The 15,643-nt window shown below is 37.2% G+C and overlaps 1 protein-coding gene across 9 annotated transcripts in view; it reads right to left on the bottom strand.

The window, feature by feature from the left end:
• NEBL (nebulette) overlaps positions 1–15,643 on the bottom strand; it is a 277,747-nt gene that overhangs the window by 86,181 nt on the left and 175,923 nt on the right. For 8 of the 9 annotated variants that reach the window (XM_068934608.1, XM_068934611.1, XM_068934605.1 and 5 more), the window contains 5 exons: positions 12,742–12,827; positions 11,904–11,948; positions 11,736–11,807; positions 5,109–5,213; positions 2,836–2,946 (listed from right to left, as the gene is read on the bottom strand). In XM_068934608.1, the coding sequence (XP_068790709.1) occupies positions 2,836–2,946; positions 5,109–5,213; positions 11,736–11,807; positions 11,904–11,948; positions 12,742–12,827 (419 nt within the window). Of the gene's footprint in view, positions 1–8; positions 85–2,835; positions 2,947–5,108; positions 5,214–11,735; positions 11,808–11,903; positions 11,949–12,741; positions 12,828–15,643 lie in introns of those variants that run through there. The other variant, XM_068934613.1, reaches the window with a different exon arrangement.

The following is a 15,643-nucleotide window of genomic DNA, read 5'->3' as shown; positions in this document are numbered from 1 at the left end:
AAACTCACAGAAGGTGCTCAGATACGTGAAGCTTATTTGAAGCTTCCTTTTCACTCTTCTGAAACAAATCTTTCCCATAAAAAGTGTCACCTTTTTTTGTCCAGATTTTGGATGGATTTCTTTCTCTCCAGGTATTTATTTTAATCTTGATACCAGCTCTAAATAAAACACAGAAGAGCAAAATTTTTTTTTTAATGAAAAACCCAGCAGAGAAGGTCTTTCCTCTTTTCTGTACATCTTAACAAGGGAATTGAGCATGCACCAATAAAGCAAATATGGGCAGAAGGCTCCACAGGAGGAGAGACAAAACTATCAGGGCATTGTGGTCTTCCTGCAGTATAATAAGGTCCTGGCAATGTTTGCACTGTGGGGCTGAAGTCCAAGGAGAACCAAGTCCTGGCTCTGCTGGCATCAGTGACAACTGCCTTCGTGGGCAGCAGACGCCAAGGTGATTGACAGCACTACTGGAGCCTATCTGGTCCGGAGAGGACAGCAAACAGCAGCTAAAGGTGGGGAATAATCTCTATAATCTCTTGTCAGAAAAAGGAAGTTTCCTCAAAGGGCCTCTGAGTTCCTAAGTCATCAGCATGATCTGAGATAGTGCATAACAATTCATAAATTGGGCTAGGTCCAGGCAGGCAGAACATGGAGATGCTGGACAACAGCGGTATGGCAGCACCATTTCATGATCAAAGGTCAAATCATGAGAGAGACCATTTGTTGAGCACGTATCTGCTCCCCTGTGGCAGCCGTCAGTAGCAGGGGAGAGTCAGTGGCTCCCTTGTGCGCCCTGCGATGCATCCGCTTGGCAAATGAGGAAAGGACCCTGCTGGGAACATGGTACCGCAGCACCGGAAAGCTCCTGCAATGGCTGGCGACAAACACATTCGAGCCAGGCCTGGCATCCAAGGAGCATCAAGAGGGAGTCAAAGGAGTCAATACTGAATCAATATCTCAGTCATATTGAGTTGATTTTAAATAGGTTCTGATTTCCAGAGATGGAAAAACATGGGTACGTGTCCTCCTTCCTGTTTCCAGTAGAGCAGGAGAATGTTCCCATTAGAACATGGGAATGTTCTGCTGAAATCATCTCAATGTGCCTGAGAAAAGATCACGACCTTGGTTCTCCAGCAGCCTTTTTGCAAGTGTTAGCACAACAGCCAGCCAGTAGCGCACTCTCCCTCCTTCCTCTTGCTGAATTGATGACCTGAAAATTTACAATCCCAGCTAGGAAGATGCAGCAGAAATCCTCCTTGCCATATCCTGACCTAGTTGAAATTTAAATCCTTGTATTAGCTACTTAGGTACCACAGTGATAGGCACAATATGGATTAGATTTGAATACTGTAGAGAAGATTTTCCACTAGAAAATCCCCTAGGATCTCTCTCAAAGTAGCATTAAATTCAGGTCGGTTGCAACAGTGACCACAAGTTGGAAAAATGTGTCAGCATATCTTTAAGTTTTATGCTACATTATGATTTATAATGTATCTATTCCTAAGGGGATGGTATGAATTTCAGAGGAAGCATTTATATGCATATTTGTTTCCTCATGACTGTTGAATGACTGAATAAAACCTTCAAAACTATGAAATGAAAATATCAGCCTTCTCCTTATGAGCTTTTTAATTTTTTGCTGACTCAGATGCTTTCATTTTTAGTCTCAGTTCTTTCTCTTTTCTGCCCCATCACCAGTGTTAATTAACCTCATTTGTGTAAACTAATGTAGAATGTACTCATTTGGAATGAATCCAGGAGTAAATCCTGTGGCAAACTAGTTAACTGATGTTTTATAAATCAAGCCAACTGTTTAAAAATGTTATACAAGTTTAATTCCCAATTTATTTCTACTGTAATTCTTCTAATCACTCACTTCACAATGAAATGTCTCATTAATGTCATTTCAGCTATTTTATTGCTTTGAGTGTATATATATTCCATTTCAAACTATAAAGAGTAAAATATATCTTATGCTATTGTATTTGCTTATTATAGCCTTGATTAGCACACCGCTTTAAATCAAAGCATATCTCCACAAGCTGTCTCTAGAATTTAGTATTTTCTTTTGTTTTGAATATTTTTCCCTGTTTGGGAAAAAATTGGCTGCATTATTAAAATAAATATTGGGATACAGTCGATAATACGGATTTAGAAATACGTTCACATACATACATACTTAATACAATTCCATTGAAATAAATGGAAGCTAGGAGTCGTTGGCCTACATTAAAGGCATTATTTCTAAGCCTCTAGAAGCAGCTAGAATTTACTATTTTACTGCTTGTTGGCATGTTTTTCACTATGTTCAAAATACTTGATTTTATATTTGTAATTCCCTAAATTTTGTTTTGAGTGGTGCCATGTGGACTATTAATGACATCAAAAATCTTTATCGTTACCAGTGAGCACCTGCAAAAGTCATTAAAGTGTTGTTTTTTTTTTTACTTTGCTTCAGCATCAAACATTTTAAACATCTATTACGACACCTAAGTTGAAATGGTTGTAATTTAAGATGTCTCTCTTCTAAATACACAATGCAATGTCACTACATTAAATAATTCCTTATTGCATTCATGGATTACTAATGGCTTTTGCTGGACTGATGAACAGACTGTCTGTTTTTAAATTTATGTTAAATAAATACAAAGAGTCAGACCCTCAGCATTGTAAAAGTGAGTTCTTGAAGTCATTCAGTTATGCCGATAAACTCTACCTGAGAAACTGACCCAAATAAATCAAACAGGCAATCAAATATCCATTCAAAAGCACCGTCCAGGTTGGTAATATTTGGTCATGCAATTAATATCACAATATCTTTTTGTTTTAAAATTGCACCTTGCTTTGTAGTTGTGTTAATTCTTTTGCAAATACACTGTCAATTGTGGCTGGCATCTGCTGATACAGAGAGTTGGAAAGGCTTTTCTTAGCAGCTCCTTTGTACTTCACCTACAGGAGAGAAAAAGGTGACATGCAATGCAAAAATTAAGTCAAATAATCATAATACATATTGTTTTCCTGTTAAATAAAATGGCATAAAAACCAGTGGAACTGGAAAAGATCTACTACTGCCTTCTAAACTTTCAAGCAAAAATATATCTTTAAATAATAACCTTAAAATACTTCAGAATCATGTGTCTAGTTCATGAAGCTACGTGAAGTACCAGCTAATTAAATTTAAGCATTTGGGGGAAAGTATTAGATAAGGTAAGGAAGGCAGCTATTTTCTCTACCTTTTATTAAATCATTTCCAAAAACTCAAACTATATTTTTCATTCTACAGTTTTGCACAATGGGAAAAATGAGAAGCCAGTAGTAAATTATTTTACTAATTAGTATGTAGTAGCAATTAAATGTAACAGGAAAAGGCAGAAATACTGAAGCTAGCATTTCTGTCGTCATTTCTACTTAATATTTTCGTATTACAGACTCATTTTTAAATTCCTTTTTATTTCTCCTGCGCTTTCACCGATGCTCAGTACTAGCAATTCCTAATAAAAGGGCCTTATGTCAGGCTAGAATAGTAGTTCTAAATTTGCGGGGGCTTTTGCTCTAGATCAAAGTTTTTCAAATTCAAAAAGCAATAAGATCAGGCATTATTTTGAAAGTAATCATAAATACCAGAGAATACCTGAAATGATACTGTCTAATGTCATTAACTTACTGTACACGTACAACTATTTATTAGAGACTGATTCCATTTACCAATAATTTGCTATAGTATTTATTGCTGTTTTCCTGAACAGAGGGCTCCTTTTCACTTCAGTAGATTTGCTGCGAAGAGACAATTTTAGAAGTATTCAAGTTTCACCAAAACAGGTTATGGGACACTAGAGGTCAGTAATTTACCAGATAAACCATCCTTCACATGGTTCAGGGAGCGTGTCTAGCTGCAGAGTACACAAAAGTTTGATGATATAAAAGATACCGTATTACAAAAAAATTGTAATATCCTTGTATCTGTAAATCTTCTTCAGTTAATGATTAGCAGCTTTTCTTTGATATCATACAAGTGGATTCGATAAATTTTTTCACCACATTGTGTTTTTGTAGACTATACAATAGTCTCTTTGTCTCTTAGAAAGTTAGTATAATTTCATTATATTTAGGCCATTTGGGAATTATTTTATCTCAGAAGTATGAAGATAAATACCACAAAAATATCAGTCAGATGCATTTATATTGGATGTAGACATACAGCAAACATACCTACCATAGACGGTAGACCATACAGAATGTGTATAAATTACATAACTCCAGATAGGGAAATCGGAATGCCCTTCATCATAAACATAAAGGTAGCACAAAAAATGAGGCAACAAAAATTTAAGTTTTGCAAGGGTCACAAGGACAGAAGAATCACTCAGAACCAACAGTTCCTTAACACAAGCAATTTTCTGTCAAGTAAAACTGCTAATGAAAAATAATCTTGGCTATGAAAAATAATCAAATAATAAAAATAATCAAAGACACAACCCTATTACACCTTATACCTGGGATAGGAAGAGCTGGTAGCAAACTGGGCTCTGTCATTTCGGAAGCTGCCAGTTCTTTGTCACTCTAGCAATGTGTGGGTGCACGTGCGTGTGTGCATGTGTGTGTATACAAAGACCTAAAAACTCACACATGGGCATGCATAGATAGATAGGCACTGATGGATATGGAGATGGCATTTACCTGACCTCCACCCCAGCTCCCTCACTGACGGCCGGGGGCAATAACAGTTACCTTCTCTCCTCCTGTTTGATAGCGAGGCTGTGAATTCTCCACAGCAGGGCAACTATGCACAGGTATAATTTGCATACCTTGTCATTACTGAATAACTAACAAGAAATCCTTGTTCTTTTTCTCAGTTTATGCATCTACAAAATGGGACAGCTACTACTGTCTCAAAACTGTCAATAAAATACCTTGGAATCCTGGAAGAAAAGTGTTATATAACTCTAAATTATTATTACTCACACACAGAGCATACACTAATTACAGCTTTAAACTGAATTGTTATTTGGAACAAGCCCTCCTTCCCCTACTGAAAAACAGCCATCTTCAATTCAAAGAGTTTTTAAGAAGAATAAGTGCCAAAGAGAATTCTGCAGTCTTTCAGCTCTTACCTCGGAAATAAAAGCACCAAGATTTTTCACATGTTTTAGCTGAGGGGTGTCAGGGACAAATATGCATTTGCCCTTAGATTTTTCAAACTCTTCCTTATAGCGTATCTACAAAGAGGAGAAGAAAGAAGTTTAATTGTTCTTAAAAACAGGAAAGCATACAATGGCTGTCTTTATTAGAGTTATTCTGCTCGTTCTGACTGGATGCTAAAATTCTGGGTACTATGCTGGGTGGCTTGTAAATACCACAGGCTGGATCAAATTAAGCCACACTGGGAAATACATAGTTTTCACACATGGTATCAGGGCTATGTGAAAATCACAGAACTCTTTGATATTAAAGATGAAAAAGACAGAATTCTTCTCTATACCTACAGCACACTTTCACCACTGTTCACAGATGTTCCAGGACCTCTAAAGAAAAGAGAACTGAAGAAAGCATTTTCTTCTTGATCTCAGAGCTAAAATTGTTAGACCGGCTTCTAACACAGACATTGCAAGCACAGAATCTGTATTTTACTATAGCATAACAAAATGTCTCTTCATGAATCCAAGAGTTACATGAATAAATTTAGAAGCTCATTGCCAAATCACTAGCTATAAAGCACCCAGATAGTTGCAACATGCAGGTAGTGTTAGAGCCCCCTTAGAAGGAAGCAAATTTTAAATTGAGCCACTTCTAAAGTCCTGTCTATACACAACAGAAACTCTTTTTGAAGCAAAGTGCTCTGCAAAAAAACAAGTTTTCTTTTCAAAAACAACACAAAGTCCCAACCTTTTCCTTACCCAGGGGCAAACAATATTTCTAGCAGTATGCACGTCCAGTAAGCAGTTATCTAACAATAATCACATGACTGTTGAGGGAGTCAGAGTCAGGTTTTAGATTAGTGGGATTGTCAAGAATATGAAACGCATGATGAAATTGGACGTGGTGAAGGTGTAGGGAGTTTTCTAAGACAGGATCTGTGTGAAGGAACACTGTGAATATGATAAGCTGGACTAAATACACCTTAAAGATGGACACCTTACATGGATAGTCCTTACTTTTAAAGGTACTCCCAATAAGCAGCCTTATGATTTTTACTGACAATTCTTTCTTTGTACGTAGCATAGTTTAGTTCAAAGAACATTTAATTATTTGAGATTAAATTTTCCTGATTGTTATCTGCTACCTTTCCTCTAACCTCATTTTCACATTCTACACACTGCAGACTTGCTGACAAGCACTGACAGAAGCAATATGACCTACATCTGAGCATTACCAAAATTTGCAATCTGCATTTCATCCTTCTCTGAATACTTAATGAAAATCACCAGTTCTACTCTACATTCCTCAAAAGTGACGTGGACAGTTCATCAGAAAGATATCAGTCATCTTCAATTCAGAGAGTTTTTAAGAATAAGTGCCATGCAACCAGAATCAACTCTTGGCCTTTCTGATGTAAACTTTTTGTCCACCACAAAATGGATTAGATAAGGATTAGAATGGATTAGATCTTATTACTGAATCATACTGCCTCCCTTTGGGGACTACAGCGTAGTCTAAATAAGAACTTTCTCTGGAACACACAATGCAATATTACAGTGTGTCATCACTTTGCTCAGGGCCTCACCAATCCAATGGTCCACGTAACCTGTTTGTGAGGCACTGTACTTTTTTTTTTTATGTTAAGGATGAGGAGGTGCTGACTGTTGACCCGCATGTGTGCATGCATGTACTTGCATTTGTGTTTATGAGGGGGTTCACAACAGGTGCACACAAATGGTTTAAAAATAGCTTCTTAGAATTACACTTATTCAGAGTGATATGGCTGAGAAGTGATATATAAAAACTATACAGTTAACTTTCTGCTGGTGAGGTTTGGTGAACCTTCCAGTAGCAATCCCTGTAAAACTAAGATTGTGTCTGGGAGGCAAGGTGGAGAGCTGCTCATAACTTTGTTAAATCACGCACAGATAACTGAGAGCTAACTGTAATTACATCATTTTAACTACGGAGCAATAATTACATTCAAAAATCAAACATGAAAGCCTCCTAAGGTACCTCTTAATTGAACAGAGGAAGAAAATATTAGAAGTAAGAACCAAAGCCATTCCACTGTAGAAATCATGCTTTCAAAATAACCGAAACCAGTAATGACACCCCTTTACTCCTTTATCATTCACGTTTTTATAGTAGCCCATAGAGGCCACAAAATGCACACAGGTTCACACAGGTAATTAAGAGAGAACATACAATAACATCTTCGTGTCAGACGTTGATCGTACACATTTCATTCTGCTACAGTTGTGTTTGCACCACTTGGAATAAGGCAACTGGAAGATGAAACAGGACAAATATAACATAGTCCTGACACCTGCACTTAAAATGCATGTTTATTATAAATGAAGTAGGCAAGAGGCTTAAGAGGTTATCTATGAGGGAAGATAACCAATGGCTACGCAGACAAGCTAGCACTCCTATTCAAAGTCGGAGGATGACAAAATTAAATGTCTAAAATACCGAACAAGAAATTTTGCCTGCAAGTGACTTGCCTTTCACCACAAAATATGCTGTTTAGGTTGAACAGGCCTGGTAATCTTTGGGAAAAACAGATATGAAAAATTTGTAAATGACAGCCTGGAGCCACCATGGATGGCTCTTTCAATACACTTTTGAAGCCCAACAGTTCGCTAAAGCTCTAATTTTTAACAGCTCTCTCCTAAGCCCTTTCTGCTCCCTGAGTCAGCATAAAATAGCTCTGAGCAGCAGCACTGTTATGGAGTAAAAGTGAATTACTCCATAACTGGCTGTGCAGGCTGTGGCTTGGTAAGGAAATTCATCTTGACCATGGCCCACTCTATCAGACTTCTTTACAGGGAAAACTCAGGATCAGGCTAAGGGAATGGCTCTGGTGCTAACAGCCTAAACCAAGCAGTCACCTTTCCTTTGTATTCAGGGGCACATATTAATCAAATTATATACAAGTATACTGGAAACACTGCTTTTACTATCTTGACATCACTGGTGTCAACTATGTTGACAATCATCATGCCAAGATCCATTACAGAACTGTCATCTCTCAAAGATCCATTTAAGCTTAGAAAAGCCACAAAAAAGTCTAAACTGTCTCATCATGCTAGACCACAATGGAACTTTTTTCCACTACGGATTCCCTTTGCAATCCCCACACTTCCTAATTTATAATCTCTCATAAGACTGTAAGAACTGTGTCAGACCATAGATCCTTCTAATACAAAATCCTCTCTCTGTGGCCCACATAAGTCTAGACAAAAGCGTAAGAACAGGGCAAGTATTCAGGGTGTATAGGGTTATTGTCACAGGGTATTTGCCTAGCCTCCACCAGTTTGAACCTCGAAGTCCTCCTGAGTCAGAGGCTGTGATTAACAATGGTCAGCCCAGAAGAATAGCTCCATCCTGAAGTGGCAACAAGCCTATTACATCAGTGGTAAAGCACTCTGTTTCTATACTTGACTCAGTGTCTCTGCAGCCCCTGCTTTATAACAGAGAGACCACAGAATTACTGTATGACAAATAAAGAGTAAGACTTGAACTTGATGCTGAGCTGAGGAGAAGACATGCGAAAGCACAGCTGGACTTCATACAGGGACAGTTAGATAGTAAGTTGTGCAATTTTTTACTACAGATGGAAAGAAACGTGAGTACCATGCATAAATAAAATTCAGTAGCATCTTCAGACGGCACAGTGCCTCCCTCTCCACAAGAAGGGATTACGATAATTTGGTTAATGATCATTTTATTTGTACAATAACTCCCATCTTTGCTTATAATAGTATTCATAATATCACACTGCACAATCAAAAAAAAGAAGAGATGAAGAGATAATAAAATATAAATAATACAGGCAAATGGACAGGCTCAATTTCAATATGGAAGAGAAAAGGCCTGGATAGGAACATAATTCATATAAACCCAATACACATGACAGCTTTGAAAAAATCTTTAAAATAAAATTGCTTAATGGAGGGAGATTAAATGAAATGGCTTTGGAGAAGGGCTATCACGGGCACAGAACAAACATCTGCCAACCTTGAATGCAATGGAGGATTTCCTCAACAGGAGCACACATATACTTCATAACTTCCCCCTACATGCAGCTCAAGTCTGGCAGTTATACGTACACTAAGGACTGTCATCACAACTGTTTTTTGAAATAATAATGCCAATTTAAAGTCAGACTACAAAGAATGCTGGGTGAGCATAATGCAATCACAGTATCTCAAGTCAGAAGCACTCAGGCCACTGCATTCTGATGGAGTAGCTGTACTGACAGCTCCACAGGCACAAAAGGACAATCATCTGGTCTCATGGTCAACAAGGACATAGGCTGCTGTCACAAGGTCATCTTCAGACCCATAACCATTGTACACATAAAACGTACAGACATGCACCAATGATACTTCTACACAAAGAGAAAGCAGTTTGGGCAAAGACTCCTGCAAAAAAGCACAGAGCAAATCTAAAAAGTTCCGAATGTTGATGAGTCAAAAACTAAAAGGAAGCATGCAAACTCTTTACAGCTCACTGGCCTCCAGAATTTAGAAAATGCGCAGGGAGAGGAAACTTACCGCCAGGTACAAGGGAATAGGCTAGTCGTAAGAAATTCCAATTATAGCAAAAAAAAATCTGGGAGACAAAAATCAGTCCCTGAACTACACTCGTGTTCCAGTAGAGCCAATGACAAAACACTTACTGATTTCAGTGGATGCTGGATAAGTCCCAAAAATGGGTCCCACTTTAAAACACAGAGAATTTTCTTCGAAATTAAATTGGTTCTGGACCATTACACATTACGACCACTTTGAAACCATTAATGATACTACGCCATTATGATTTACACATCTCAGTGAAAATCTAACACACTTGCAGGCTAAATGCATCACAAGCTTTCAGCAAAAGCCTACATCTCTGAACCACTACAGGCTTCAGGAACCTGCCTTAACTCGGTTATTCACCTTAGCCCCAAGTCTCTGCAGCAGTTCAGAGAAAATATAGGCACTCCATTTATCAGTTAATTAACAGCCACAGCCAACATTACTCCTAACGGGTACACAGCTCAGTAACAGTTTCTTTTCAAACAAAGCAAATATTTCTTCAGCATTTTTCAGGGTGTTTCCACCTTTACAGCAACCATGTTTAAAAACAAGTTGCATAGAAGCAGTAAATGTCTTTCAGGTCAGGCTAGTGCTGCAGCTTCACTTTCATTTTGGCCTTTCCATGAATTGACAGGCACTTACTGTGTCTTATGTCATTTATTTCCCAAAGAAAAAATGTAGATAGCCAATAATAAAAATATTAATAACTACTATTTCCTAAAATAGCTTGAGATTACAAGGGAGTCGTCTTGGTAGCTTCTCATAAGGGTCTATCCAATTTTCAGCAGCTGTCCCATGAAGATTAAAGCATTACAAGATGGCCTATGGACAAAGAGGAAGCTTTGACCTTGTCAAGTCACACTTTGAAGGCAGTGCCGTAACACCTACGCATCCCAGATACTGTCATTCTGGCACTTATCTATGCTTTTCTATGTCCTATTAATGAATTTGTACCATACACATAGATTCTGTATGTACTGTTCTTACAAAATCAACATACTCTTTCACCTTAAACAATAATATCCGGAATCTAACCTCATATTACAACACAACGTGAACCAGCTCTCACTTTTCAGTTTCTTAGAAGAACACTTGTTAAAGCAAGTCACTCTCTCCCCAGCAATACCTTCTCAGCTGCAAGCTGCCACCCACAGCAGGCTGTGAAGGAGCTCTAATTCCAATTTACCTGAAGTGACAAAGTTACTTTTCAGAAACATCTTTCCAGAAGAACATGGAAATAAACATCAGTCAAGCTAAATTTGATGTCGTTGCACTGAAGCAATTGGATCTACTCCAATTTAAAATATCTCAGACCTGATCTGCAATGTTTATATAATTTTAAAACCTATAGTAATTGAAGTAAAGAATTTCTAAGCTAAATAATTTTTAAAGATACCCTAACATCTCAATGAATTTTTCCTATAAGCACAAGTCAAGAATAGTATGCTGAGCAGTTTTGAACTTCTGTCACCATAGAAATTTATCTTCATCTATAAACACATCAATAGGTATTAATCAAAGTTCATCTGTTTGATTTTTATCCTCTCTCCTTACAGCTATGCATATTGGCACCCAGGTCTGTTTTAATCAATCAAAATTCATAGGATAAGGCTATAACCAGAAAAGATACTGCATTTTCCTTGTGAAATTAGCAAAGAAATTCTCATGGGAGACAGCCTCTCATTCTGAGAGCAGATCCACTCTTAACAGTATCTTTCTGTGAGACCGACATTTCAGAACTTACTCCTTCCCAGCACCTGTAAGAGCGTCTGTGCTTCACACTGCCCAAGTGCTCTGAGAAGCTCATCCGGCCAGGGTTGATGATTTCAGGTACTGGAGTAGACAGTTCTTTTCTACTAATTTCTTTGTTTTTACATCTGAGCCTTGAATCGGCACATACAGCATTGTACATATCTGAATAAATATATATGGCAAATGTATACGCATAGTAAATATAAAGTCACTGAAAAAGGAAAGGCAAATGTGAAGATGTAAACAGTCACTATCACTTACATCACTTCTTATTTCAGTACACTTTCGGGCCAGTTCTATATTTCTGTCCTCAATAACAGGCTTGAGGAAGACCTATAAAAGAAAGATAAATCATTCCAGGGTTATTCTTCTAAAACAGTAAGAAGAGAAAGAAATAAGTACTTTTTAAAGCTAGTGTTTTTCACTCACCTTTTCTTCTTCCTCCCCCTCCTCATTTTCATCCTCCCTGAAATCCTGAATGACAGATACTCGCATTTTAATACTTCAGAGAAAACAACAACAAAAACTCTAAAAGATTCAGTGCTGCAGGAAACAGCTCAGACGCCACAGCGTGCCTGGAATCAATGCTTCATTTGTGTCCTCCACTGCGCTTAACTTTACCAAGGCTCCTTCCTTATTTAGGCAGCGCTTGACAGTCTTTATCTGAACAATTCAGTGTGAGTGAACTGAAAGGCATTGCAGATGGCCTTGCTAGCTATCAGTCTCAGCAGAGCTAATGCTTTCTTACTGATAAAATATAATTAAATGACCTATCCTAGTCAACTATTTTTAAAATGTCTAAGAATATTTTCAATTAAAATATTGTGATTCTGTAAATTCATAATGTAAGTAATTCAACTAAAATTAGCAGGCTTAAAAGAGGAACATAGATTCTAAGGTTATGGGAAAATTGCCTCGTTCTAAGATTTAAGACATCAAAGACTCCAAAACCAGTTATCACAAAAATTTATTTACTTGGTCCAGTGATAGAGCTTTTTGATTAAAACCACACACACACTCTCTCTCTCTCTCTCTCTTCCAGTTTTCCAGTAGACGGAACTTCTAGCATATTTTTCAGGAAGTATGTTTTTCCCATGAAACACATAAAATTCCTTAAGTGCTCTGTATATTAGGTTAGCTGAAGTGGAAACGCATGCATACACAAACACATATGCATACTTACAAATATATATGGCTATATATTTACACACATACGTATTTGCATTCACTGATAAAAACAGTCATGATTTGTAGACTCAGAACCAACCTTTTTCAGCATGAAGTCATTCATTCCAGCTGCAATGAAACTGAAAAATCCTTGCGCCAATGGATATAGTGTCACAGTGTTGGCTTCTGTAAAATAAGTAAGGATGTATTATAGGACCGGTTGCATTAAGCCACATTTAAAATGATTTTTCTTTCCTAACTGCAGCATGTATACTTCTCATTTTATAGAGGTCACAATTTTGAATTTCATCTAGCAGAGTGTTTCACTACTACAGAGACTTGCAATGAGGTAAAATCTCTGGAGCAGTAGATTTCAATTTGGAGCCTCTATCTATATATAGAAGATATAAGGAATGCATGCTCTTAAAACTCTTTAAGGAATTTTAAGTACTTGTGCCCAAATGTAATGTCCCTATAGCTTTTTAAAAAAATATACATTTCCTTAAAAAAAAATTTTCAAAGAGTGAAAAATACAGCAATTGACTGAGTTAAAGAAAAGTCTGAAAAACTGAAAGAATTTTTAAGAAAAAAGGGTGTGAACAGCTTTCAGTCCTTAATAATCAGGAGATACAATTCCTCACACATTCATAGTACAGAAAGCTTCAAGGTTTTTTATTCTGCTGTTTCAAATACAGGCTCTTAAAAGTCCAGATTTGGATAGGCATTTCGACTGTTCAGGTTGAACCCTGGAAGTCCGGTTTGTACAGGTGATGATTAGCTATAATTTACACTGACTATTTCTGGAGCTTAAGGTGTCTTATCCTTCTGGAAACAAACAGTTTAGTCTTTTAAGTTGGGTGCTCATAATAACAGGTCATTTCTGAAGATTATGACCATAGGAAACACAGACTAAGCAACAGACTCATGCATGACGTGAAGCACCACATATTAAGGAGACAGCATCTACAAAAGTGCCATGCAGAAATGTAGCACCAAGGCTTCAATTTTGTATTTTGGTGATAATACTGTCAATATTGCATTCTTCCAGGGTGGTTAATTTCCCTTTTCTTCATACGTTTAATAAATTTTGCAAGTGGAGACATTGAAAAATATTTAAGAGAGTGGAAAAGAGTTATTAGCAGCTGCAAAACTGGCCGAATATGGGGAAATCTCTTATTATTTTTTGCACTGCAAAACAAATAGAGTCAAAATGACAAAGATAAAACTGCTGGGTTTTTGGGGTTTTTTTTAAGTTTTTTAACAATCTTACATTATATCTGGTGGGTTTTGAGTGGCTGGACATACCATATTTATTACATATCAATTGTGGTTTTCCCATAAAGATTTCCTCATAATAAAAATCTGCTTTTTCTTTATTAAAATCTTTAATTGATTTGATAGAATTCATTTTCTTCCCAATTTTGCATCTCCTGGGTTAGGCATAACTGAGCATTCAAATGTGCTGTGTCCCATACAACCTTCATAATACCAGGACTGCAGGACAGCTGCCATAGCTCATGATAATAAAGAAAATTATAATACCATGCTCTAAAGGAGCAAGGGAAAAATATCATAGTACCAACTAAACATACAGAAGTTATTCAATATGGCACACTTCAGGTAACAGACGCAGTAAGGAGAGACTGTAAGATACAGAACCTCATCTCCCTTCTTTTCTTCCTCCCCAAAACACACAGTACTCTGTTAGGTAGCATTGCCTGTGCAATAAAGCAACACCAAAGCAACCTGGACAAACAAATATATCCAGATATAATTAAGAAAAGAATTTCTTGAGAATAGTTAAGAGCTGCACAGTTTAGAAGTGCACTGTAGTTCTATTACGATCCTGCAGGTCAAGAACAAGTTTAAGTTACTTCCATAAGAGGCAATAAATAAACTAGGATCAGCAGACATGTGGCATAATAGCTATTTGTGTACGGTTACAAATATTTTAAAAGCTATTCTAAAATACTAAATCTAATCTGAATAAAGACCTAGTTAAATCCTGACAGTATTACATCTTTAAAAAGCATGCTATAAAGCATGTTTTATTAAAGATAAGTTCTCACTTGCAAAATCTGCATTTTTACTAAAACCTCCAACCTTACATTTCTGAAATATCTTCCATTCTCTATAATGGAATTTGTAGTGTTCTGGCATTAAACATCACTGATTTGTTTATCACAAAGTCCAACAGCATAGAAATTTTAAGAAAACAACACTCCAAGGTACTGCTAAGCTGTGTAAAAAAAATACTATATCTATACGTACAAGCCATGACAAAATTAGAATACCTTATTCTTGTATTCTTGGTATCTTAAAAATATCTTAGGAGCTGTGCACACACACAACGGGGAGGTGGGTTTTTCAGGGAAGTACCCAATGTTAATTCATTCCAATTTTATAAGGAAGTGCTACAGAGCTCCAAATCTCTACATCCAGTCACTCTGCACAGACATTTTATACATCAGCCGTGTATTTCCTCAAATTTAGCTGCAAGAACTAGGCTATTTTGTTAAAGAAGCTGCAGTAAAATCAAAATAACTGTGTGTAACGTCTAGATTGTTCACAGTAGCACAGTATTTGCAGTAAGCAACTTATACTTACACTCCCACATCAAACTTGCTGCATATTAACTTCAAATAAAGAAGAAAGGCTTCCACAAGTAACCTGCATGATTTATCCCATGAAAGGAGACAGCTGAACCTCCAAACGCTTACAGTCATCATTTGATTGTGTCAATATTTTTTGACACAGAACATTATTTGAGTGTTTGGCCTAAATGCATATTTACTAAGGAGGCAGCAAGGGAGGAATAAAGGAGCTCTGTTCTCCATTAGCACCAGTTGGCACAGTACGTGAATGATTCAGTTGCACAGCTTTTCTGTTTTGATTACACACAGCTGTGTCCATACCTGGCCAACCCCGCTGCCACCTCCTTGCTCCTTTATAAGACAATCTCTTCAGAAATGCATTTGGGAGACATTAGCCCAGAGAGTTAA

The sequence above is a fragment of the Struthio camelus genome, chromosome 2 (genome assembly GCF_040807025.1).
Source record: "Struthio camelus isolate bStrCam1 chromosome 2, bStrCam1.hap1, whole genome shotgun sequence".
In the NCBI taxonomy this organism is placed as follows: domain Eukaryota; kingdom Metazoa; phylum Chordata; class Aves; order Struthioniformes; family Struthionidae; genus Struthio; species Struthio camelus.
Note: the sequence above shows the minus strand (reverse complement) of the source record. Positions and strands in the feature narration are given on the sequence as shown.